General features: G+C 35.9%; 1 protein-coding gene across 1 annotated transcript in view; it reads left to right on the forward strand.

Moving 5' to 3' along the window:
- Positions 1–26167, forward strand: part of CASK (calcium/calmodulin dependent serine protein kinase) — a 191037-nt gene that overhangs the window by 66807 nt on the left and 98063 nt on the right. The window contains exons 6-8 of the mRNA XM_021716186.1: positions 5665–5748; positions 16350–16449; positions 20143–20160. Of these exons, the coding sequence (XP_021571861.1) occupies positions 5665–5748; positions 16350–16449; positions 20143–20160 (202 nt within the window). The remainder of the gene's footprint in view (positions 1–5664; positions 5749–16349; positions 16450–20142; positions 20161–26167) is intronic.

Consider the following 26167-nt stretch of genomic DNA (forward strand, 5'->3'; position numbering starts at 1 on the left):
AACTTCCTTCTTTCAGTTTTTTGTCTCTGTTGGATCTAACATGCTGTAGTTTATTTTTATTATACATACATACACACACATGTATACATATATATACACACATATACCTTCTGTTGACCTACAACCCCCTCCAGCTTCTGCCCCTAATCTCTACTTCCCTCGATAGCAAAACTTATGGAAAGAGTTGTCTGTACTATTCACGTTCTCTAATTCCTCCCATTCCTTTCACGTGAACCCACTCTGGTCGGTGGTAAAATCCTATTAACTCTACTAAAATAGCTCTTGTCAAGTCACCACTGATCCTTACATTGCTAAGTCCAGTGATCAAACCCCAGGCCTTGTCCTTCCTGGCCCGTCAGTAACATTTGAGAACATCCCTCTGAAACACTGTCTTCCCTTGGCTCCCAGGACAACTGCTCTCCTAGTTGCCCTTCTTCCTCTCTGGCTACCTTGCTGGTTCTTTATCTCCTCTCACCCAGTTCTTCACGTTGGAACCCAATAGGCCTCTGTCCTTGCTCCTCTTCTTTTTCTCTTTTGAAATTGAAAAAACGCAAACTGCTTTTCCTCTGCTCCCGGATGTCAGCTTCTCAGTAAGTAAGACCTAATCTGTCTACCCTATTTTAAATGTGTCCCCTGCCACCAGTATTCCCCTATTCCCTTTCTCTGCTTTATATTTCTCCATAGCCATTGTCACCGTAAGACATACTTATATTTTATTTGTTTATTCTCTGTCTGCCCTATAAAATATAAGCATAAGGGCTAAGAATCTCTGGCTCTTGGTTCACTTCTGTCTAGCACCTAGAATGTATCTGGCACGTAGTAGACGCTTAATAAATATTAATGATGTAACGAATGAATGTTCATTCATACCATGTTATTTCCCAGAGATTATGCAAAACAATGAGATATATAAAAACATAGATTAATAATGTATCTTAATGGCAATGACATGGAATATTACAGAACAATTTTGAGATTCCAGTGGTTCTTGGTTCTCCTTGAGAATATTGCTTCTTATATATGCATTCAACCCTCTGATGCATATCCTGATATCCCCAGTAAACAGTTTTGAGATACTTTCTTAATATTTTTCTCCCAGATATATAATGAGCTGTCTAGCAAAAATTCCTATTTCTCCTTTACTTTTCTCAGTTTTTCCATAATGGGAATCTTTTGATCATTATAAGCTATTTTAAATACAAAATAACAATGAAAATGGCAGCCATTTTAGTTTTTTTAAGATCCTTTAGAAGATGTTTTAACATTTTACAGTGGCTTTCAAAATGTATCCTGGTTGATAACATTTATTTTTGAAAGCCAATGATTACAGTTCTTGTTCTATGTAATCTGAGCTTAAAACATAATAGATTTCTCTAAAAAATAATAATAATAGATTCCTGGCACCAGAAAAACAGAAAAACATCAGTAATTTAAATGAAAAAGTTTAAGAAGGCTGTTTGAACTCAGTGTCACATGCCATATCTGAACTACAGTTTAACTTCACTGCTTATATGTCATCTGAAGATGAAAGAATTCAATGTTATCTAGCTGGTAAGAGCAGGCTTATCTTGTATTTCAATACTTGTCTATGTATATTTGTAAATCACTACCTTGGATGTAAGTGGTATTAATTTAGAATGGCTAAAATTTAAGTTGTGGGTTAAATGTGAAAAACTCCTGAATAACTTGCAAAATGAAGAAATAAGGTGGTGCCAGGCGCAGTGGCTGGAGCCTCTAATTCTAGCTACTCAGGAAGCTAAGGTGGAAGCTTTGCTTGAGTCTAGAAGTTTGAGGCTACAGTGAGCTATGATCATTCCACCACACTCCTGCCTGGGCAACAGAACAAGTCCCCATCTCAAAAATAAAATAAAATAGAATAATAGAAAAAAATGAGATAACAAAAAAACATTATAATGAAGAGTACTGTTATAATACTGTTGCTTTATATCAAAAAAAAAAAAGCCAGTCTTAGCGGCATATAACTATAGTCCCATCTACTTGGGAGGCAGGAGGATCATTTAAGCCCAGGAGTTCAAGGCTGTGTGATATGATCACACCTGTGAAAAGGCACTGCACTCCAGCCTGGGCAGCATAACAAGACCTCATCTCTAGTTTTTTGGGGTTTTTTAAATTTTTTTATTTAAGAAAGACAATTATTTCTTTGATAAAACCACCTACTCAACCATTTCATATCAAGAAAGAATTTGGGTATTAAGCCAAGTAATATGTGAATGTCTTATGATTGTTAAATTATACCATAGGATTGCCCCTCAACTCCTGGGATCCTTACCCAATCCACCTTCTTTTCTCCAGCTTTCAGAGTCCTCTGTTAGTTGCTTTATATATCATATCTAGAGTTTTTAGTGTAATTAAAGGAGGCATAAGATGGAATGCACATATTCTATCTTATCACTGTGTAGTTGTTTTAACACTTCACTTTTGAATCATCAGTTTCCTTCTTATCAATAACTCTGGCTAAAATAGTGGCCTTTGGGGGAAAGTATTTATTCTATTGAATAGGAAATGTTTTAAAAATCAGCTCCAGTGCCCACCTGTTGCTCTGGAAACTAGGCCTGTTATGCTGCCTGCCCCAATCTTCCCCATCTCAGTTGGTGCTTGCACCAAAAACCTTGATGTTGTCATGGACTTCCTCTTCTTCTCACACCCTACATCAAGTCTGTTAGAAAACCCTGTTCTCTCTACCTCCAAAATATATGCAGAATTAAGAACTTCTGTTTCTACAAGGGTACCTGCATAATCAACGTTTGTATACCTAATCCTGAATTGTACCCCACATCTTTAAAATTTAAAAAAAAATGTTTTAAGTGAACTTCTGTTCTTTGAAATACACTGTTAAGAGAATAAAGAAGCATGCCACAAACTGGGAGTAAACATTTGCAAATTATATATCTGATAAAGGCCTTATATCTAGAATGTGTAAAGAATTCTCAAAACTCCATAAGAAAACATACAACCTAATTCAAAATGGGAAAAGATTTGAACAGACACTTCAACAAAGATGATATGCACATGGCAAATAAGCACATACAAAGATGCTCAACATCATTAGTCATTAGAAAAATAACACCACAATGAGATACCTGTACACGTGTATTAGAATGGCTAAAATCAAAAAGGCTGACCATACTATGTGTTGACAAAAATGTAGAACAACTGCTCATGGGAATGTAAAATGGCACAACCACTTTGGAAAATAGTTTGGCAATTTCTTAAAAAGTTAAACTGGATTCTATCATAGGACCCAGCCGTTCTACTTTTTAGTAGTTACATAAGAGAAATGTAATATATCTTTATACCAAGACTTGTACATGAATGTTCATAGCAGCTTTATATGTAGTAGCCAAAAACTGGGCACAACCCAGGGTCCATCAACAGATGAAAGATTAAACATGGTACATCTATACAATGGAAGCCATTCGGCACTAAAAAGAAATGAACTCTTGAAACATGCAACAACATAGATGAATTCAAAATCATTATACCAAATGAAAGAAACTAGACAATAATGAGCACATACTGTATAATTCCATTTGCATAAAATTCTAGAAAATGCAAACTAATCTATAGAGACAGAAGGTAGGCTTGGGGATGGAGAGGAGAGATTACAAAAGGGCATGAGGATACTTTTGTTAATGATGAATGCGTTCATTATTGTGATTGTGGTGATGATGTTATGGTTGTAGACATATGTCAAAACCTATCAAATTGCACATTTTAAATATGTGCCACTTATTGTATACTAATTATGCCTCAGTAAAACTTTTTGGAGAAAACAATAACCAGGCTATATTCAGAGTCTCTCTTTCATCCTTTTTATTGTTTTCATCTGGTTTCATCCACTGTCATCTTTCACCTGGATTACTACGGTAACCTCCTAAATGGTCTTTCTGCTTTTTTTTTAAGAATCTTTTTTTTTTTTTTTTTTTGAGTTGGAGTCTCACTCCGTCGCCCAGACTGGAGTGCAGTGGCCGCTCCTGGCCACCGCAGCCTCGACCTGCTGGGCTCCGGCGATCCTTCCGCCTCAGCCTTCCAAGTAGCCGGAATTACAGGCATGCGCTACCACGCCCGGCTGATTTTTTGATTTATTGTAGAGATGAGGTCTCGCTGCCCAGGCGGGTCTCGAACCCGCGGGCTCAGGCAATCCACTCACCTCAGCCTCCCAAAGGCACGGGATTATAGGCTGAGCCACCAAGCCCGGCTTTCTGCTTTTTTTTTAAGCCCTCGTACCCTTCCAATTTATTCTCAGCACAGCCACCAGTTTTCCTTTAAAGTTAAGTTGGATCTTGTCACTCCAGCTCACAACCCTGCCCCAGTGGCTCCCTTTCCCACTCAAAGTAAAAGCCAGACCCTTCAGGGCCTATCCCAGTCTTGTCATCTCTCTGATCTAATCCACTGAGCTTCCCCTACCCTGCCACTTCACTTCACTCACATTGGTCTCCTTGCTACTTCTAAAAAAATTCAGACATATTCTCTCCCTTGGGCCTTTGCATTGGTTGTTCTCTCTGCCTAGACCACTTTTTCACCTCTTTTAAATGTCATTTTCTCAATTGGGCCTACTCTGACCATCCTATTTTAATTCAGTGTACCTAATGCCTCTTACTCTGCTTTACTTTTTTGTTTTATTTCATAGAATTTTTTATATACTCTATAATTTACCATTTTTGTGTTTTCTCATCTTCTCACACTAAAATGTGAGTTACATGAGGGCTGAAATCTTTGTTGGTTTTACTTATATACCCAAGTGCATAGGATAATACCTGGTGCATAGTAGGCTCTCAAGAAATATTTACGAAATGAATGAGTAGTACTTATAGCATATAAATCTTCAAGATATATTGACAAGTGAGAGTAGAACCAAAGGGGGAAGAAGAAGAAGAACAAGAGGTTTGAAATATACAGGATAAATAGTTGAGGTAACTAGAGACAGTATTTCAGAGAATAGATTTAATGGGAGTGTGATCTCCCTCTTCATTATTGAAAAGTTAATATGGAAAAGGTAGTATGTTTGCTCTGTGTTGCCCCAGAAGACAGAGCTTACCTAAACAAGCCAGATGTGGGTCTAGGCAAGAAATAACATTTTTTAAAATTATACTGTCTCAAAATTCTAATGGGCTGCCAGAAAGTGAATCTCCTACTGGATGAGGTCAACAGAATGATCATCCAGGATCGAAGAGGATTGCACATGGAGGAAACAATTGAATTACATGCCCTTGAAAAGTTCGTACTAGTTCAAATATTCTGATTTTTATAGTCCAATTATTCTTAACAACATAGAATGCTAGATCAGTCGTAGAGTTAATTTTTCAAATGTTAGTTTGATATGACAAACCGTGTGAAAGGTAGCTTGATACCTTCAAAATAATTATGGTTATTTTAACAACATAGCCATATATCTGAAAATTACATGACGTATTATTTCTGCCCTTTAATATTGCTGAAAATAAAATATTATTTTACCATCAGTTTTAACCTTCACATCCCTGACTTCAGGTGCTTACCAGTATCATGGAATAAAATCTTCAATCTCCTAAAATTCGATCGAAGTTTTACGCTTAAGAATTTGAGCTTTATTGTTTGTTTTAGCTGAAGCATCTTCACTTTTTTAAATGATTATATACATTCGTTATCTTTTGTCTTTTATAGGAACGGGATCGTTATGCCTACAAGATTCATCTTCCAGAAACAGTAGAGCAACTGAGAAAATTTAATGCAAGGAGGAAACTAAAGGTAAATTTAAGAAATCAGTAAAAAGCCAGACAGATATAGTTAATATTATGGTAATAATGTTTACGATTAAACATAATGATAATGTTTTTGCTCTGTTTTGGTGCCCCTTAAGTATATACTAGTGTTGGCCATTGTTTTTGTAATAACTAAACTCTCATTTTCAGAAATTATCACCACTTCAATAAGATTTAGGCTTTTTAAATCATTTAAGGTAATATCTTACTATGAATCTAAGTAATAAATTATAATAAATGGGAGATTATATTTTAGATTTGTTATCTTTAAAATTCATAACAGAGATATAGTTACATTATCCATTATTATTTAATATGAATCTAGGCCATGTTTTCTCAAACTTAAGTATGTTGACAGAAAATGTGAGTTCAGTTCAATGGAAATAACATTGAATTAGAATTGGAACTAGGATTGAACAATCATCACAAAGCAGTAAATAAAAATTGCCTAATACCTTCATCTACTAGACAATATTTTCAGATCACTTTTCTTACCTTTTTTTATTCTTTATTCTTTTAGGTATTTTTTCTCCCTCTTACCGCTCTCCCTACTATCCTCTACCTCATAAAAAAAAAAAAAAAAGGAAAAGAAAAGTAAAATGATAATCACCTAATCACCTCATATGGGAAATCTGTTTGACTAAAAGATTCTGAAAAAGAGGCTGCTTCTTATTTGGGGGCTTCTTTGTTTATTATTGATTGAGGTATAATTCACAAGGGGCAGCATTTTTTAAATAAGTCTTCTTATAACTATAGCTGGATGTTTTACTCTAGTCTTTTCTAAGAAGGGCCATTTTATTTTTTAGAATCACCTCTAAAATCATTTGGCCTGTAATCCCAACGCTCTGGGAGGCTGAGGAGAGGGGATTGCCTGAGCCTATGGGTTTGAGAACAGCCTGGGCAACTTGGCGAGACCTCATCTCTACAGTAAATCAAAAAATCAGCCGGGCGTGGTAGCGCGTGTCTGTAGTTCCCACTACTTGGAAGGCTGAGGCGGAAAGATCTCCAGAGCCCAGCAGGTCAATGCTGGGGTGGCTGTGAGCATGCCACTGCACTCCAACCTGGGCGACGGAGTAAGACTCCAACTCAAAAAAAACATACAAACAAACAAACAAAAAAACTCAACCTCACTGCATGTCACCCTATGAATGTTGGCAATAGAAGGAACACCTTGCCTATAATATACTGTCACTTCTGAACTGAAAAGCTGGGGAAGAAACTTAATTTAATTTTTTGAGTAAATCAGAAAAACTTATAGCTAGTGTGCCCAGGTTCCTTGTTGAGCTCAGCAGATGCTGTGAGCTGATAGTCTTAATTCAAATAGAAGAAATTACCTTAATTTTGGTTTGGTAGATTTACAATCTACATGCAATATCAACTAAATCAGATAACTTTTACAATTCTACATGTACATAGGCTCCCTCCTACCCCTTTTCCTATCCGTTCGTTATTGAACGTTATTGTAAACTGGCATTGAAACATTACAACAATGTGTTCTTGCACCAATTTTATAAACTTATGCAGTGCAATACATTTTATTTTTCTGAGGAAACCAGAGGTAAATTTCTCAAAGTTCTTGCTGTCTTCTTTAAGTGACATTTGATGGAGAATCTTTTATACATTTGTAATAGATAAAAAGAAACCAGATTGCAAATCCTTTTTTCAAGTCTTAAACCAGAGACTAAGTTGTTGGTCCAAATTGTGTAGGATAAGTTAAACTTAAATTGCATTATTTTAACCAGTATGAGTATATTTCTGTATGCATAGTTATGTTGAAATAAAGTTTTAGAAAGCAATCAACCAATCAATAGTTCTCAAAAAGACCCAACATAAAATAGTGGAGTTTTCCCACCGTGGGGGAGAATATACTATGGGACAGCATCCCCTGCTCAACCCCTCAGAGAAACAAAGGAAATTTGATTATCTTACAGGCTTAAAATTAATTTATGTTTGACTTAATTTTGAGATAGAAAAATGTTAACTCTGTTATTTAAGTGGTTGATTGAATAGTAGTCTTCCTTAGTCACATGACTCCTGCCAACTATAAAACTTTACTTAAGTATTTTCAGTTATGTCATAAATCATATTATTAATTTATTATTATTCAACCCCTGAAGTTTGTGAATAATTGTATGCAGCTCTGGTTATAAGAGCATTTTTATGAATTTTGGGGAAACTATTAGGCCACAATATTATCCTATATAGCTGAACTGTTTAACATGGTACCCACTAGCCACATGCAGCTATTTAACTTGAAATTAAATTAAATTCAAAGGTCAATTCCCCAGTCATACGAGTACATGTCAAGTATTCAATAACCACAGGTGACTAGTGGCTGCCATATTGGACAGTACAAATTTAGGACATTTCCATCATTGTAAAACATTCTATTGGACAGTGCTACTATAGAGCAAGGGAAGTTTTAACATATAGTTAGTGTTGATTATTCCCATTTTAGCCTTTCTGAAATTGTTTTTTCAGTCAGGGGTTTAAACTGACTCTTCTCTATTTGCTTTACAAATCCTTGACAAAAATAATTATTAATAATATACCATTATTGAGGTGGTACCCAAAGAAGTTTCCCAAGACTTACTTTTTGACTTGCTATCCACCTGAACTTGTATAATCTACAAAAGAAAATATCTTATTATTATTCAAAGTGAAACTTGATCCATTGTTTTTGAAATTAGTCTCCTCCCCAAAGAAACTATTGGTTACACTTCTTTCTCAACTCTTCCGTTGAGAAGTCTTTTTAACTCCAGTGCTGCTTTGGCCTCAGCTGTCATTACACTATGTGGGGTTGAACCTTTCATTGCCTGAGTACAGGTGTTTCACCAGAGGGCTCGGGCTCACCCCTTCACAAGAAGCACATGCTATACTTCTCCCAGTGTCACAAAGTCAGACTTCAGCCTAAAATAGCTGAAATAGTGACTACAATTCATTTGGACAGGGCCAAGCTGTCACAGCAGAGAGGAGTCATGTGGATTTACCACATCCCTTTGCAGGGCTATTTAAAGTTTTAAGACCTACCAAACAACCTAGAATTAGGAACAAAAGCAGGGTCATTATTGAATGTTTTCAACTTCTGGTAAGGCTGTATTCCTTTGAGTAGTTCAGCCACCTGATTAAAACATGTTACACATACTATCCTCCAGGAATGAACTCTTCTCATTTTGACTCTTCTGTGAGCTTCTAGAACAAAGATTGTAACTTCCCTGGCTTTTAGAGTCCATCATGCACCTTATTTTCACACAGCTAGGTGCTCATCCTTCTGCAAAGACACTGTTTTTAACCCTCTCAAATGGTGGGCAACAGCCTAATTTTTACAACTTCCTTAGAAGTGATTAAAAGGAAAGTTCACTGAAAGCAGTAGAAAATTACTTTTGTTACTTAGTCATGATGGAATGATGATAGAAAATTCCTTTTCCCCATTTTGGTTACCAGACATTTCATGTGTTGGATTTTTTTTTTCTCCGTTTATTTCATACTGAGCTTCTAGAATTGTAAGACTTCAATAAAAACAAAAATCCTCTCAAAACAATACTTTCTCTAAAAACTACATAGTCCTAAGCACAGAATTGGATATGAGGATTATATTTTCCAAAACTGAATGTCCAGGCTGTGTGGAAAATCTGTGTCCTGTAGTGTGGAGGTCCTAAGGTGGCACACCTGTACCTGTACTCTAACCCTGTGCATCATCTACTTACTAAAGGAGGTACTGAGTAAAGTGGTGTCTATGGTTATCTGAGTTTGTCTATCTAGAGAAATGTCAGGAAGGAATCTGTTTTAGAAGTCATCCCCATTGCTGCATCAATTATTTCCACCCCTAGAAAGCAAATATCTCCACAGTGAAGTATTTTGAAGAAATTCCATATAAATAGAAGTGATAATTCTGTATTTGGGTAAGTTCATTGCGATCAGTTTAAGAAATGGTGAGTTAAATCCATGAGATTCAATTAAGTGGATAAAACCATTCATTCCCTGTATATCACAGAAAGCAAGAGAGATTTCTGATAACTTTCTAAAATTTTTCTTTATTAATTTTGCAAATTGCAGAAGTATTCTCTTATTTACTAATTAGTCTCTTGCGTTCCCAAACTGTTCATAACTAGGAAAGATTTATTTCATAATGCTGTTTTTCAGTGCAGTAGCCACTAGCCATATGTAGCTGCTCTTACTTTAATAAATGCATATTAAATAAAATTTAAAATTTAGTTTCTCAGTTGCACTAGCTACATTTCAGATGCTCAGTACCATTTCAGTGTGGCTGATGGCTACTGTATTGGACAGCACAGGTATAGAACATTTACATCATCCAGAAAGTGCTATTATACAGTACTGCTATGGAGTCTTATTACCTTTTTGGCAATCTTCTCCTTTCTATTAATTAAACAAGAGCTAACTGGAAGATTTATCAAAGACCTTTGTACCTTAATGAAACCAGCATTTACACACAGTTCTCTCTGTGGTGATGGTTGGTACAAAGGCAGTAAGTTGGGACAGTATTGTTGTGGACTCCAGCTAATCAAAGCGTTAAATCTGGTATCCAAAAGGCACCTTTGATTCTAAAACCTGAAAATTTATTCTCATACAAACAGTTCCACAAATATTAATTGAAGTGTTTTTGATCTTCCTATGTTGATTTTATAGTGTAATTCTATTAATTTGTGATTCTAAGATGTAGAATTTATTACTTCTTGTTAGGCAATTTAGCTTTTCAAAGTTATTATGTACATTTAAGACCATCTTTATAAAATACTTTTATGTAGGCCAAAAAGAATTTCTAAGATATCTATTCCGGCCGGGCTCGGTGGCTCAGCCTATAATCCCAGCATTTTGGGAGGCCAAGGTGAGTGAATTGCCTGAGCCTGCGGGTTCAAGCCCCACCCGGGCAACTTGGTGAGACCTCGTCTCTATAATAAATCAGAAAATAGACGAACGTGGTAGCACATACCTGTAGTTCCGGCTACTTGGAAGGCTGAGGCGGAAGGATCGCTGGAGCCCAGCGGGTTGAGGCTGCAGTAGCTGGGAGCGTGCCACTGCACTTCAGTCTGGGCGACAGAGTGAGACTCCAACTCAAAAAAAAAAAAGAAAGATATCTATTCCATGCAGTTGCTCTTAAATATAGCCACATCTAGTACACTTACAAGTCTTATTTTTCATTTTCTTCAGAGAAGATAATACAGCCTCTTTTAGTAATATATCCTGACTAAATGCTATGAAATTCCAGTTTTAGACGTGTATTAGGTTATGTTTGAGTATCATATATGTATAGGCTATACAAACTAAGCTGAGTGGTAACTTTGGTTATGGCTACATGGAGAGGTATCAGAAGTTCTGATTTAATCAATGATCTCACCTACTTATTTCCTAGGACCTAATTTTTAAATGTAATCAACTCAAATTCTTTAAAATTTCTACCTTGAAATTATTTTCTAGTCTTTTGGCCATCTATCTCTGTTTGGCCTCAACCTCTCCAAATTCTCCAGTCTTTACGACTTTGAGTTCTGTGTTCTGAATCCCAGAAGGATGAATCTCTCTCAGATTCCTTTGTCACACTTGTATTGGTATATCCCATCAGTGAACTTTCCCCCTCAGTATGTTGTATACTTTACCCTCTCATAATCCCCCCTCAGTCAGCAATATGAGTATGCATTACCTTGCCATCTGGGTACAAAGCCAATTATTCTATATCTGGTAATGGTATATTTTGTACTTAGACTTTTTTTTATAATCAATATTTTTATTATGACATTGTGGGGTACAATTAAGGGTTAGGTATACAAATATGCTTCGTTCAGCCACCCTTGTTGATAAGAGGTGTCTCCCCATCCCCAGAAAGATATTTACTACCATTAATCCCATCTCCCTCCCCCCCCATATTTTCCCACCACTGTCAGTCATTTTCTTATGGTATTATGTTGGATGATCAAGGTCCACTATATGAGTGAGAACATGTGATACTCAGATCTTTGTTTCTGTGAGAGGTCACTCAGTATTATAGACTCTAGTTCCATCCAGGTTGCTACGAAATTCATGATTTTGTTCTTTTTTATGGCTGCGTAGTATTCCATCGTGTATATGTACCACATTTTTTTAATCCAGTCCTCTTTTTGATGGACAGCATGGTTGCTTCCAGGTTCTTGCTGTTGTGAACAATGCTGCGATAAACATATGTATGCAGGTATCTTTTTTATAGAGTGATTTGAGTTCTTCAGGGTATATTCCTAGTAGGGAGATTGCGGGGTCATATGGGAGGTTGATATTTAGAGCTTTTAGGAATCGCCACACTGCTTTCCACAGAGGTTGCACTAGTTTGCACTCCCACCAACAGTGTAGAAGTGTTCCCTTTTCGCCACACCCTCCCCAGCAACTGTTATTTTTTGAGTTGTTGATAATTGCCATTCTGACTGGAGTTAGGTGGTATCTCAGTGTGGTTTGATTTGCATCTCCCTGATGATTAGTGAGGTTGAACATTTCTTCATGTGTCTGTTGACTCTTCAGTATTTGCCAACTCTAGGTCCGACAAAGGCTTAACATCTTGGATCTACAAGGAACTCAAACGTGCTGAAAAGAAAAAAACAAACAACCTCATTATAAAATGGGCAAAAGATATGTACTTAGACTTTTAAAACTATGCCTGTCAAACTTCATGGTGCTTATTTCTGAGCTCAGCCAGAGAGTACCACAAAGGAACTATTGGTTTGGTTTTTGTTTTTTGTTTTGTTTTGGCTTTTGTCTTCAAGTCAGCAATACATCTCTGTTCAGCTCTTAGGTTCCTTAATAACTTTGTTGCCTCCCTAAGTGCATTCAGTAATTTATATGAGCAGAAGTCTGAGTGAACCATTTTCTTGTTTTCCACTTCCTAAAATGCCACACAGAATCATCTAGCCAGAGCATTCCATTTTGATGCTTGACATATTGACATTTCAAGAAAATTATCATTATGATTGAGTTAAGAATTGCTTATAGCTCTCATTTTCTCAACTTAGAAACTCCCTTCTTCTTTCTAGGTTAGTTTGCTTGGTAGAAAATTGCAGCTTTAATATTATTAATCTTAACAAAAGGTGAATAGTCTAAACTCAAAATTATTTTGTTTCACCCTTAAAACATACTAAAGTATACCTTCTAAATTAAAGCAGATAGAAAACTTCTTTGTCAAGGGTTCAATAAACCAGAAAATTTGAAGAACTACTTCTATAAGATCTGATTTTATATTGTTGCTATACCCACAGGCTCTTTAATAGCAATGGTATTGTATAGGAGTTGACAAACTGCAACCTGGGTGCCAAATCTAGCTATCACACTGCCTATTTTTGTGTATAAAGTTTTATTGGAACACAGCAACATACATTCACTTATATGTTGTCTATGGCTGCTTTCATGCTACAATGGCGGAGCTGAGTAGTTGCAAAAGAGACCATATGGCCTCAGAGCCTAACATATTTACTGTCCATTTACAGAAAAAAAATTATTGACCCCTGGTACAGTAGAAATCCTTGAACTGGGGATAGTAGTCAGTGGACCTCAATTCCATCCACTCTTGATTGTGTCTCTAAGTTGACAGTGACCTTAACATGTTGCTAAACCTCTCTGAACCTCAGTTTTCTTATCTGCAAAATGAGTTTCTTAGAATCACCTTTCATCTCTAAGGTTGATTCTCAGACTCTAATAAAATTCTGCAAATCCGTGAGCTATTTCAGAACTATTTTTCTGGTTTGCATGACAACTTTGCATTGAATATTTGAACCATGTGTAGTCACTGAGTTTAGAGAACTAAATAAACAAAACTGCTAGTCATAGGGCAGATAATTAGGAACTTGCTAGTATTGTTTCAAAATAATTTACCTCCCAGGGTTCTTTTATATAGTGTTTTCCTAGTAGTATAAGTATTTATTTATAGATCTTTGACTATAGTAGTAACTAGAATAGGCCTTGAAACATAAAATTAACATCTTAAGAAATTCAGTTGAACAGTTGGAAACAAAAATAAAGCATCTCTAAAAGTTTAGTTTCAGAGTGTGGGAAACATGATTTGCTATATTAAAATTCTATTCCCACTTAGCTTTTAGAGAACATGTATAATATGTAAAGTGAAACAAGCTTCTTCCATGGAAAGAAGAACTCAGCATTCACTACTGTTTATTTCAACACAATAGCTATAATTCTGTATAAAAGCATCTCATGCATTAACTCTGGACTTTTGGAAATCTCAAAAGTTGTCTGGAATGGTAGCATCAAGATCACCTCTATGTTTTTTGCTCTTGCCTTTCTGCAATCTATTTTTCAATTTATATTTATGGAAAGAAACCCTAACATGACCTCCCCATATAAACATTGTAGAAATGTGTTAATGTTTTCCTATAATTTATTAGCAAATGCCTAAACACATAAAAGATTTATCTTTCTTTCCAGAAAAATCCAATAGTCTAATTTTTTTGTTTGTTTGTTTTTAGTGATAGGATCTTTCTCCATCACCCAGACTGGAGTGCAGTGGCATGATCAGTTCACTACATCCTCAAACTCCTGGACTCAAGTGATCCTCCCACCTCCACTTCCCAGCTAGCTGGGACTGCAAGCACATTGGGACTATATTATGCCCAACTAATTTTTTTTTTTTTTAAGTTGGAGTCTCACTCTGTCGCCCAGACTGGAGTGCAGTGGCCGCTCCCGGCCACCGCAGCCTCGACCTGCTGGGCTCCGGCGATCCTTCCGCCTCAGCCTTCCAAGTAGCTGGAACTACAGGCGCGCACTACCAGGCCGGCTCATTTTTTGATTTATTGTAGAGATGAGGTCTCATCAAGTTGCCCAGGCGGGTCCCAACTAATTTTTTTAAATTATTTTTTGTAGAGACAGGATTTCACTGTGTTGCCTAGGCTGGTCCCAAACTCCTGGCCTCAAGCTATCCTCCCACCTCAGCCTCCCAAAGCATTGGGATTACAGCCATGAGCCACTGAACCAGACCAAGAGTTCAATATTTCAGATTTAGACTTAGACTACTTAGGTAATTTGATACTTGAATTACCTAAATGAACAATTATATGTAGACCAGCAAAAGATTGTGCTCATGTTCTAGTTCTTCATTAGTAGGGTTAGTAATAGTTTGCTCTTTAAAAATACTTTATAGTTTGCAAGTCACTTTCATATACATTATGACTTTTGACAGTCCCATAGGTAAGTTATGTCAGTTTTAATACCTTCACTTTACAGATGAGAAAACCTAGAGAAGTTAAACAATTTACTCAAACAATGTCAGGTACCTGGAAAGTGGCAGAACTAAGGAGCAAACTCAGAAGGTTTATCATTCTTCCTGTTCCTGAAATAGTAACTCCCAACCTTTTTCCATTCAAGAGTCCTGAGGGACATCATACACTCAATATGGCAGTGATTCTCACCTAGGAACTAGGGGAGACTATGCCTGTGGTTTAAAAGAGGCCATGCAAGCCAGGCTGGGTGGCTCAGCCTGTAATCTCGTTCCTTGGGAGGCCGAGGTGAGTGGATTGCCTGAGCCCGTGGGTTCGAGACCCGCCTGGGCAACTTGGTAAGACCTCATCTCTACAATAAATAAAAAAATTAGCCAGGCGTGGTAGCGCGTGCCTGTAGTTCCAGCTACTCGGAAGGCTGAGGCGGAAGGATCGCCAGAGCCCAGCAGGTCGAGGCTGCGGTGGCCGGGAGCAGCCACCGCACTCCAGTCTGGGTGACAGAGTGAGACTCCAACTCAAAAAAAAAAGAGGCCATGCAATTTATTCTTATGTGTGATCGGATGGAGAATGACTGTGCAAGAGTAATACATAGTCATTGTTAAAAACAAAAAGAGAGCCGGGCTCGGTGGCTCAGCCTGTAATCCCGCGCTTTGGGAGGCTGAGGTGAGTGGATGGCCTGAGCCCGCGGGTTCGAGACCCGCCTGGGCAGCGAGACCTCATCTCTACAATAAATCAAAAAAATCAGCCGGGCATGGTAGCGCATGCCTGTAATTCTGGCTACTCGGAAGGCTGAGGCGGAAGGATCGCTGGAGCCCAGCAGGTCGAGGCTGTGGTGGCCGGGAGCGGCCACTGCACTCCAGTCTGGGCGACCGAGTGAGACTTCCAACTCAAAAAAAAAAAAAAAAAAAAAGAGAGGGGGAAGATTAAAAAAAGAAAAGCAACTTATAATCCTACCACCCAAAGATAATTTAATGCTATTACCATTCTGGTGCATGCTCAGTCTTTTATAATCAATATTAACTTTTTTTCCAAAAATGAGATCATATTATACATTGTTTCAAAACCTTTTTTATGTAATTCATCACAAACCTCTTTTTATTTCATTAAAATCCTTCTGCAGCATTATTTTATAATTGTGTGATACATGTTTGAGTTCAAGATGTATTTGGTTTCATATACTTTTGTAATTCCCAGCAGCATCATTCTGATATATGAATATATAATTCAAAGGAATGCAAAATAATTTTAAAAGCTATCTTTCCTTTAACCATCTCCTATAGATTTAATTTTCTGAGTAATCCTTAAAATAAATAATTTATCAAATACCTTTTTCATATTTGTGTGTTTGTTTTAACAACACATTTTTTTCATCTCTTTGCTTCAGGGTGCAGTACTAGCCGCTGTGTCAAGTCACAAATTCAACTCATTCTATGGGGATCCCCCTGAAGAGTTACCAGATTTTTCCGAAGACCCTACCTCCTCAGGTAATTGAATAATTCATTCATTCACCTATGTGAATCATTCTTTCTCTTCCATTGTGAATAAACTTTTTCTGTGAATTTAATCAAATCCTCCAAAGGATTTTAAGGAAGTTTGTCAGCAACCAAATCCTGTTTACATTTAGCTTGTTCTTTTTTATTTTAATACCAAAGTTGTTTTCCTCTGCAACTCCAAAACCAACATTTCACTTCTTTCTTTTTGCCTCAATAATACTTCTTCCCCTTTCCACACTCCAGACCTAACATTGCACTCTATCCAGTCTAACATTGTAGTCAGTCTTCTGGATCACCTCCCTCAACAAAAAAACTTCTGATGTAAGATTTCTCTCATGTCAACCATATTAGATCAGACTTTGGGACAGCCTGCTTTCAATGGACTCTTTCAGAGTAGAGTCGTCTTGTGCGTTATTTCTTGAAACAATTTTCATGTTATCTTGTTATAAAGTCTGTAAGTATTCAGTATAATATAAGTATAAAGTCTATAAGTATACAAGTATTCAGGGGGGAAGAACATAGAAGAAGAGTTACTTATTTGGATGATCTATTATACGTACTCCTGATGAAACCTGCTAGTGTTCACACAATCATTTTATAAAATGTTCAGACTTCCATCTTACCAGTGAGGTAATCTCAAGAATCATTTACTAAAACTTCATAGGATCCAGTTTTATGTATATGTAGGTGTGTGTACGTTAAAGTTTTAAAATTGTATGCATTTCTTTATTTACTTACCTTCTGAGTCATATGTCCTCTGGCCTCAGCTTTTCTTTTTTCTTTTGTTAGAGTCATTCAGTATTTGTCAAGTGGTTGACTTTGTGCTGCTGATTTGATTTTTGTACTCTTGGACTGGCTTTTTTAATATTCATTGGGATCAAGGCCCTGGGCTTTTCTTCAAGCACAAGTCGTTTGTCACACGGTAATACAGGAAGAATGAGTGTGCTAATGTTTTTTTCTATGTTGGGACCATGAGCATCTATCAGTATTTATGCTTTGTCCCTCCTCTGTTTATACACATATGTGCACATACACACGCACAGAATTTCTTATGTATTAATACCTTGTACAAAATGGCAGGATAAAGTTTCCCATTCCAGCAGGTATGTATTTCCTCATTTTAACTTTTACCAATCGGGATGTGAATCTTCCTCTTTTCAGTGAAGGTGATTTCCAAAAATATTGAGAAATGGGAATCTTAGAGAAGAGAGTCTTTAAGGAGAAAACCTTGTCATTTTCTTCTTATGCTGACTTGGTAGTTATCCAAACCCCTTCCCACATGAAAGGCAAGGATATAGTTGTATTTATAGGTATGGTCCTCAACACTCCTTATGGTTTCACATCCATCCTTTTTTCTTCCAGTCCATTTTATTGTCTCTACCTGTAACTTTTTTTGTTAGCTCAAACCTCTTTCTTCTCTCCTCACACTCAGATTATAGTTGACCCCATTTAAAGAAAGTGGATCCAGTAATGGTTTTTATGTCAGACTGTTACTACAAGATATAGTCACATACTTGGAATATATTTAGGATAAATCTCTTTGAGATTTTATATCAAGATCTCTACTACCATTTTTATCTTTAGAAATGGGCCTAGAGAGCTGTATGGTCTTTGCAAATTGCTTCATAGACCTAATCTTTAGTGTTGTCCCTTAATAACTTACCTCTGACTAGCAAGAATTCAGGGAGTTCTTAAATGTTCCTTTCTGGGATGAGTCAGATATTTCTTTGTTTTGTTTGTTTGTTTGTAGTACACTGATATTTTTATTCCAACCCTAAATATATATTTCTTGGTACTTTTCTGATACAAAGGAAACAAGGGTACCACATGTTGAGCCAGATATTTCTTTACGGAAAAAAATTATCTATATTTGTAGACATGTTTGTTTTCTATTAAATATATTTTCTGTTTTTCCTTATGATTCCTAAGTGATTTTGTTAAAATCATTTCTGATTATAGTACTTGATTTTTAAACAAAAAAGAAATTTCTTACACCATCTTATAGGTAGCTTGCAAACTCTTAAATTAATTATTTACTATTAGCATTTCTTCTTGCTTTCCTTTTCCCGTAGCCATCCTAGCTATTTTGTTGCTTTTTTTTTTTTCTATTTTCTTTCTTTTTAAAAAAATTCCTGGATCTTAATGATTGTGTAATCAGTCTGTATCTCCATTTGACATGCTAAATGTCTATCATAAGTATTTTTGAATGGTACTGTCAAGGAGCTTCAAAGAACTAAAATGCTGTGTACATATTTAATATTAATCACCTACCCTAAATGAAGAGATATTTTTATGTATTCAGACATCAAAAACAAAAGAAAAATTTGAAGAAAATTCTAACATAACTACATAATTTCACATAACTACTAGGAATTATTCATACATTCCTAAAATCAATTTTTAATATTAAGCCATCTGAAAAGAGGCATTCTATTATGGTGATCAGTATTGTTTATCAAGTAGCCATCTGCCAGCAAATATCCTTTTCTGCAACCAACAGTAATGGTTGTTTGGTTGGTTGCAGAAAGCTGATTATATATTTGATCTGTACTTACATAGAACTTTACACTTTCATACATTGAAACATCTATATTTTCATTTTTTATTGCTCATTTTATTATTTGTTATTTCATTTTTAAAGATATTTTCAGTAATTTTCTAGTAATTCTTCTCTATGCTAATTCTTAAATTCTGCATCATTTATTTTAAGTTCCCCAAGTTATTCTTTCCAGTGTCTTTCTGTTTAAATTTGTATGAGTTTGTTTTACAGTACAAAACACAAAGCACTTTTCATCATTACCTGAAAGTTTGTCCAAGCCCTTGGCAAAAAGAAAAATGACCACAGAGCATATGCTCTATGATGGGGTTTTGCAGGGGGACAAGGAAGAGGAGAGAGATAGAAAAAAAAAAACAGTGTAAAGTCACCAACTGCCCTTTTATAACATGGGCTATCTTTTCCATCTTTAGATAATGACTTTGCTATTCTTTTTATGAAATGCTAATGAATGATAAGTAGCTAGACTTTTTAATGGCCTTGTTTGACAAAATTAAAAATTGATGACCCTAATTTGGTCTTTCAAATTTCTTGTAGTTTTACTAGTCAATGAAAATCTGAAAGTCTGAGAAGACTGGCAATATGCTTGCTCACAAAACACAGCATATTATTTTCATAAATTAAATCTTTTCACAGGAAAGAGTAATCTTTGTATGCGTTCAGGAAAATATGTATATGTAAAATCACAATTTAAAAACTACTCAGTGGTCCAATTTGTCATCTAATGAAAAGTCAAACATATTTAAACATGTTTACAATATAAAACAATTTTTCTATAAAATTTATCTCTTTTGGTCATTGAAATTCATACATTATGCATTGACTATAATTCATTGAGTTTAATCTTATGATAAACAGTGTATTGTTGCTTTGTTACTTAATAATTCAAAGTAGAAATATTCTGTTCTCAAATTTCAAATCAAAGAAGTCAGAATCAAAATCCAATGTTTGATGTCTGAAATCCTAAACAGCCCCAATGTTTGTGCTCATGGGACATGAGGGCTCACTTTGGGATCAGCTGGGGGACCATGCTTTTGTGGCTCATCTAGTGGGCCCAACTATGGCTTGATAACCTGCTTGCTCTAAAATCATACTGTTTGTTGTTTGTCCATATGCTGCCTTCCTCCTAGGACTTCTAGCAGCAGAAAGTAGGTATCCCTTTGTTTTCCTCTAAGGTTTATCTTTTATGCAAAAGTGTTTGGCTTTGCATGGTTCATAATCAGCTTGACTTTTTCCTTGGCTGTTTGTGTTTAGATGTTTAAGTATGAATTTTAACACTGCCTGCTCATAAAATAAAGACATGAATATATTGATTTCTTGAGGCATTGTTACACAAATAATAATAACTTCTCACTTCTTTTATTAGAGGAAAAAAGGCAGTGTTAAAATTTCCACATTTAATATTATTTCACATCTGAATTTCAAACACAAATACATTAATTCTGGGGAAAGGGTGACATTTTATTCCATAGTTTGCTTTCAAGAAAACTTTCAGGGTAAGTGAAATTTCCTTTGAAAATTACATAACCTATAAGTGATCTTTATTATTTTCTGTTATTGACTCCATTTTCAGTTTATGAATGTGGAGCTGTGAAATAAACTCTAAAACCATGTCTCTTGACAACTTTTACCATCAGATAGAACATTTATAAGAAGTAATATAATGGCTAGATTTTAATTACAAAGGGGCGTAATGTGAGTATGTGAGAAAATTAAAATATAAGAAAGGTACAGACACACAGAGAGAAATGAATACTAGTAAAACTGAAGCAATCTGAATAAAATGGGTGTATTGTATCCATGTCATTATTCTAATTGTGATAATGTACTATAGTTTTGTGAAATGTTACCAATGGAGGAAATGAGCAAAGTATACAAGAGATCTCTTTGTGTTATTTCTTACAAATGCATGTGAATCTACAATTATCTCAATAAAAATTTTAATTAAAAAAATAAAATAAACCGTTGTTACAAAGATAAATGAGACAATCTGTATACTAATGATGGAATCATTGTCACACTTTCTTACTTTAGTTATTTGTAGCTCAAATTGAAGCTGCTTTAATATAAAAATCTCATAGTATGTTAGTTACCTATTGCTGTGTAATGAATTACCTTAAAGCAGCATTTATCATCTCACAGTTTCTGTGGGTAAGGAATTCAAGGATAGCTTAGCTGAGTGCTTCTGGCTCAAAATCTCTAAGATTGCATTCCAAAGCTATCATCCCACCTAAAGGCATGACTGCAGGAATCCTCTTCCAAGCTTGCTCACATGATTATTGATAGCCTCCAGTTCCTCACTGGCTATGGTCTCATCATAGGACTGTTCACAGCATGACAGCTTGATTCCTCAGCATGAAGGATCAAAGAGAGGGCAAAAGTAGAAAGAGCACCCAAGACAGACAACACAGTTCTTTATAACCTAGTTTCAGAAATGGTATCCTATCACTTCTACCCTATTCTGTTCGTTAGAATTAAATTAGTGACTGGGCTTGGTGGTTCAGCCTGTAATCCCAGCACTTTGGGAGGCCGAGGCAAGAGGATTGCCTGAGCCCACGGTTTGAGACTAGCCCAGGCAACTTAGCAAGACCTCATCTCTACAATAAAAAATCAAAAATTAGCCAGATGTAGTAGCATGTGCCTGTAGTTGCGGCTATTTGAAAGGCTGAGGCGGAAGGATCACTGGAGCCCAGCAGGTCGACGCTGGAGTGGCCGTGAGCATGTCACGGGCACTCCAGCCTGGGTTTTGGAGTGAAACTCCAACTCAAAAAAAAAAAAGGTGAAGTGAATTAGTAATTCCAACCTGCACTCCAGGGAAGGGGGTTGATTATACAAGGACGAGAGCAGCAGGAGGCCAGGTCATTAGAGGCCATCTTAGAAGCTGTCTACCCTATACAAGTTAATGACTATTAAAATGTAAGATTCTTCCCATCTAGACTTAGCACTCCTTTCTTTCTCTTTAAAATCAACAGTCCTGACATATCATTTGGGAATGAGCGTCTTGGATGTGTCAATAGTGCTTTTCCTTAGTTATAAAACTTTACACAAATGAACACTTAACAACCAGCAGAATGTTATTAAAGCACGTTGAAAAATGTATGCTCAAAGATGTTGCTATTCAGAAACATAGACTATTTTAATAAGCATATTAGCATTATAATTATAGCATCCATATTCTGTCAGATTACATATGCAGAATTTACTTACTTTAATAAATTTTGAGATGTCTGTGCCATAATCTATACATAAAGAATAAAAAGCATTTATGACTGTATGTCAGTTTCATAATGGATGGATATATGGATAGCCATGTGAGAAATACAGCAAACTTCAACAATTGTAAGATCTAGGTGGTGAACACAGTTCTTTCAAACTTTCCATATGTTTGAAATTTTTCATAGTAAGATGTAGGAGGAAAAAAATTTAAGACAAACTCAGTCTACTTTGACACTGAGAACTTTTTAGTCTAAACATTTTACTGTTTATTTTTCTGTCCTTTTTGGGGGGTTATTTTTACTCAGTCAACTTTTTTATGAGACTTTTCCACTCTTGTGATGAAATTGTTCTAGACTCAAAGCTTTTATTGACCTTAAAAGCATATTCCTCTCTAAAGAAATAGGCTTAGAAAACATTTTTAAAACAGTTGACATATTTATACTTTTTCACTATGATTTCATAATAGTAACAAAAAACTCTTGAAAACTTGTTTGTACCAGTAAGATTCTTTGAAAAAGTAGAAGTATTCAAAGTTAAAATGTATGATTATAAACCTGATTTTTAAATACAAACTTGATTATCAAGTGAATTGTGAAAATAAAATACTATTCTGAAGGCAGGACATGATTACTTCAAATAAATTTATTAGTGTGAAAGTTTGGACCAAGAGCCAGAAAAAAAAGCCTTGTGTGGCAAGTTAAAATTGAGATTTAAGAAAGAATAGAAACTAGACATCACCTCATTACAAATGCAAATTTTTCTGGTGCATTGCTAAAGGCAAACCATGGTTTTAGAGGGGCCCAGTCTGTAGTGGAAGAAGCACTGGACTAGGAGTCAGGGAACTGCGTTCTTGGATTCGCTCTTCTGCTCACTGCCCATGGCTCTTGGATGGATCATTTAACCCTACTGAGCCTCTGATTTTTTCAGTTATAAAAACATTTGCCTTCAAGATAGGATTATTGTGGAATCACATAAGGTAGTACATGTAAAACCACTCTGGAAATTATAAACTGTTATATAAATATAAGTATTAAAATAACTTCCATTATGACTTTAATGAAACATAGTACTATAAAAGAAATTGGTTTTCATAGTTAAGTCTTTCGTTCTAATACTTTATTTTCAATTCTTCAGAATTTTATCAGAAAAAAATTATTTTAATCAAGTGTCTCTTTATGAAGTGTCTTTTTATACAGAGTACTCTGCAAAGTGCACCCCAGAATACAAAGGTGAATAGGATACCTACAGTCTTGCCATTAAATAAACTACCCTATAACATGAACTTATGTCCTATTGATTGATTGATTTTTTTTCAAGGTAATTACAAGTCTATTCAGGGGTTTTATAGGAAAAACATCCTTTTCAGCCTTTAAGAAAAGTGAATAGTTCCTTTCTATATGACAGTATTGATCTACAAAATAAATACTAGTAACAGCTTAATTAGCATGTGTGTTGTATTGTATTAATTATCACTACTGCCTCAGTGTTTAAAACCTAAAACAAAGAAATAACGGAAGTAGAACAGTTGTTAAACAAAGGCGTTAAAATGATCAAGAGTGAAGAAAGATTTTGAGGTTAGGCCAAAAACATGTGTTTATTCAGTTTGAAAAGATGAGGTAGAAATGGAATGAAAACTATAATTTTTCTACCTAATTATGGAAACTTAAAATTAGGGGCACTTTTCAGAGCTTAAAATAGGCAACTTGAGTAAACTAGGGAAATGCTTCTTTTCATGATTGAGAACCCACCAAGTTAATCACATTTGGGTACAAGATAAGACTATAAATCAGTTCAGAAGAGGTGACAGATCCAAGGAGGTTTAATACACCTGTTGAGATTGTGGGTCTTGCCTACTGGAAATGCATGCTAGCAGGTGCCTTTGTCCTTTCTAGCAAAGTATCCACTGGGCCTGTCAGCACAGATTTGATCCTACTTGGAGGTGGTTAATTCCTGTTCATCCACATCCTCTCTGAGGCTGCCCCAACTCCTCCCTAGGCAGCCAATGTGTCACTTTGTTTTCACCTCTTCTATATCGTTTACTTCAGGGTATAATATGCATACTTCACACACCAGCCTGAGAGCCCCTTCCATGGGGTCAGGGATCATACCTCTGCCCCTGCCTAGTACCTGGCAAAAAGCAGGAACATTCGGTAAAGGTTTTGGCTATTATCTGATCCAGTAGGGCATTGCTCAAGTTCTTTTCCAACCTCAATATTCATGATAAACCACACAACTTCTAGATGCAGGGTTCCCCATATGCTTCGTAGCACAGCCAATTAGTGTAATAAGTTGGACAAAGCATAGACTTTGGAGATAGACAAACCCAGCATGGAGTCCTGGCTCTACCACTTACTAGTTATGACCTTCCTTGACTCCTCTGAACCTAAGGGTTCTATCTAGAAAGGAAAATATGCCTGCCTTACTGTGTGGTGTCCTGGGGATGTCCCTGGTACATAATAAACACTCAAGAGTTGGAAGCTGCTGTTGTTATCATGTTTCCTTAAGCAATTAATTCATTGCATACTTTGTGGTTATTGTAAACTGAATTGACCTACCTTAAGGATCGTACTGCACAGGAAGAAAGTACACAAATAAGTAACCTATGGAGTGTGCTGGTAAAACACACACACAGATCTCATGTTAATTTACAATTATCTCAAAATAAAAGTCAACTTTTTTTAAAAGCCACAGTAATTTCCACATAGATGGCCACATGATATGTAGCCTAAGACCCATATCTTTAACATAATTTAAAAGTACTGAAAAAAATCAGTAGCTTGTGTAGCAACTTTTTTTTTTTTTTGCTATTGTAGAAAAACTTGGAACATATGGACAAGAACAGAATGAAATATAAATAGGACAATAACGATAACGGCTATAATACTTTTGGTGTATTCCACTTTTTTTCCTGAATTTGTGTATATGTTTTGTTTGTTTATCATAATTGGGAATATATACTTTATATGGTTTTGCATTTTGCTTTCTTGAATTTACATCATGAATGTTTCCCTATGTCTTTAAAATTCTTCACAACCAATTTTCATTTGACTACATATTATATAAATAACTTATATGATCCTCTAATTATTAAATTTATTTTCCATTTTTATTATATATCCTTATATATAAATCTCCTATCCTTTCCTTAAGGTAGGTTTTTGTAAATGAAATTACTAAATTGAAGTACATGAGCATTTTTAAGGTTCTTTGATATATGTTACCAGATTATTTTCTGGAATAGTGGTACTGATATGCATTCTCACCAATAAGTGCATGAGAGTGGATGAGGTCTAAGACAAGAAGAATTAGAAACAGGATAGAACAGACAGATTTTTATTTTTATCAAAAGTAGAGTTTTTCAGTCTCAGAACTAGTGACATTTTGGGCCATATGTTTATTAGTCATGGGGGTTGCATTATAGGATATTTAGCAGCATCCTTGGCCTCTACCCAGTAGATGCCAATTGCTGTCTTCTCCCCGCGGTTGTGGCAACTAAAAATATCTCCAGACATTAAGAAATGTCCCCCCAGGAGAGCAAAATAGCCCCTGGTTGAGAACTACTGATCCAAAGACTTAAATGTGCAACAAAGTGCATTATTCGTAAGAATTTCTCTGGTGTATACTAATATTCTGAAGCTTACCCTCTTGGAGTTCTTTTCTGTGAAGTATATGTGTGCATATTGTCTGCAGAGTAAAACAGGCTGATCATTTCTTTAAGGCTGTGTAAATGGCTTTGTTACTCCTCAGTAGGTATCTTTCCCTGCTGACACTTGCCTGGGTTCCTGGTTAAAAGAGGAAATTTAAAGAAAGGGATGGCATTTCCATTTGCTTTGCCCTGCAAAAACAATTTGCCTTGAAATTTGGTATGGTATTTGGAATTGTCCCTTAGTTTATCTACCCTTGTCTTTGTCTTCTGAATAAGAAAGGCCCAACAGAATC

Source organism: Carlito syrichta, unplaced genomic scaffold (genome assembly GCF_000164805.1).
Source record: "Carlito syrichta isolate Samal-C Ts95f unplaced genomic scaffold, Tarsius_syrichta-2.0.1 Scaffold308260, whole genome shotgun sequence".
Lineage (NCBI taxonomy): Eukaryota > Metazoa > Chordata > Mammalia > Primates > Tarsiidae > Carlito > Carlito syrichta.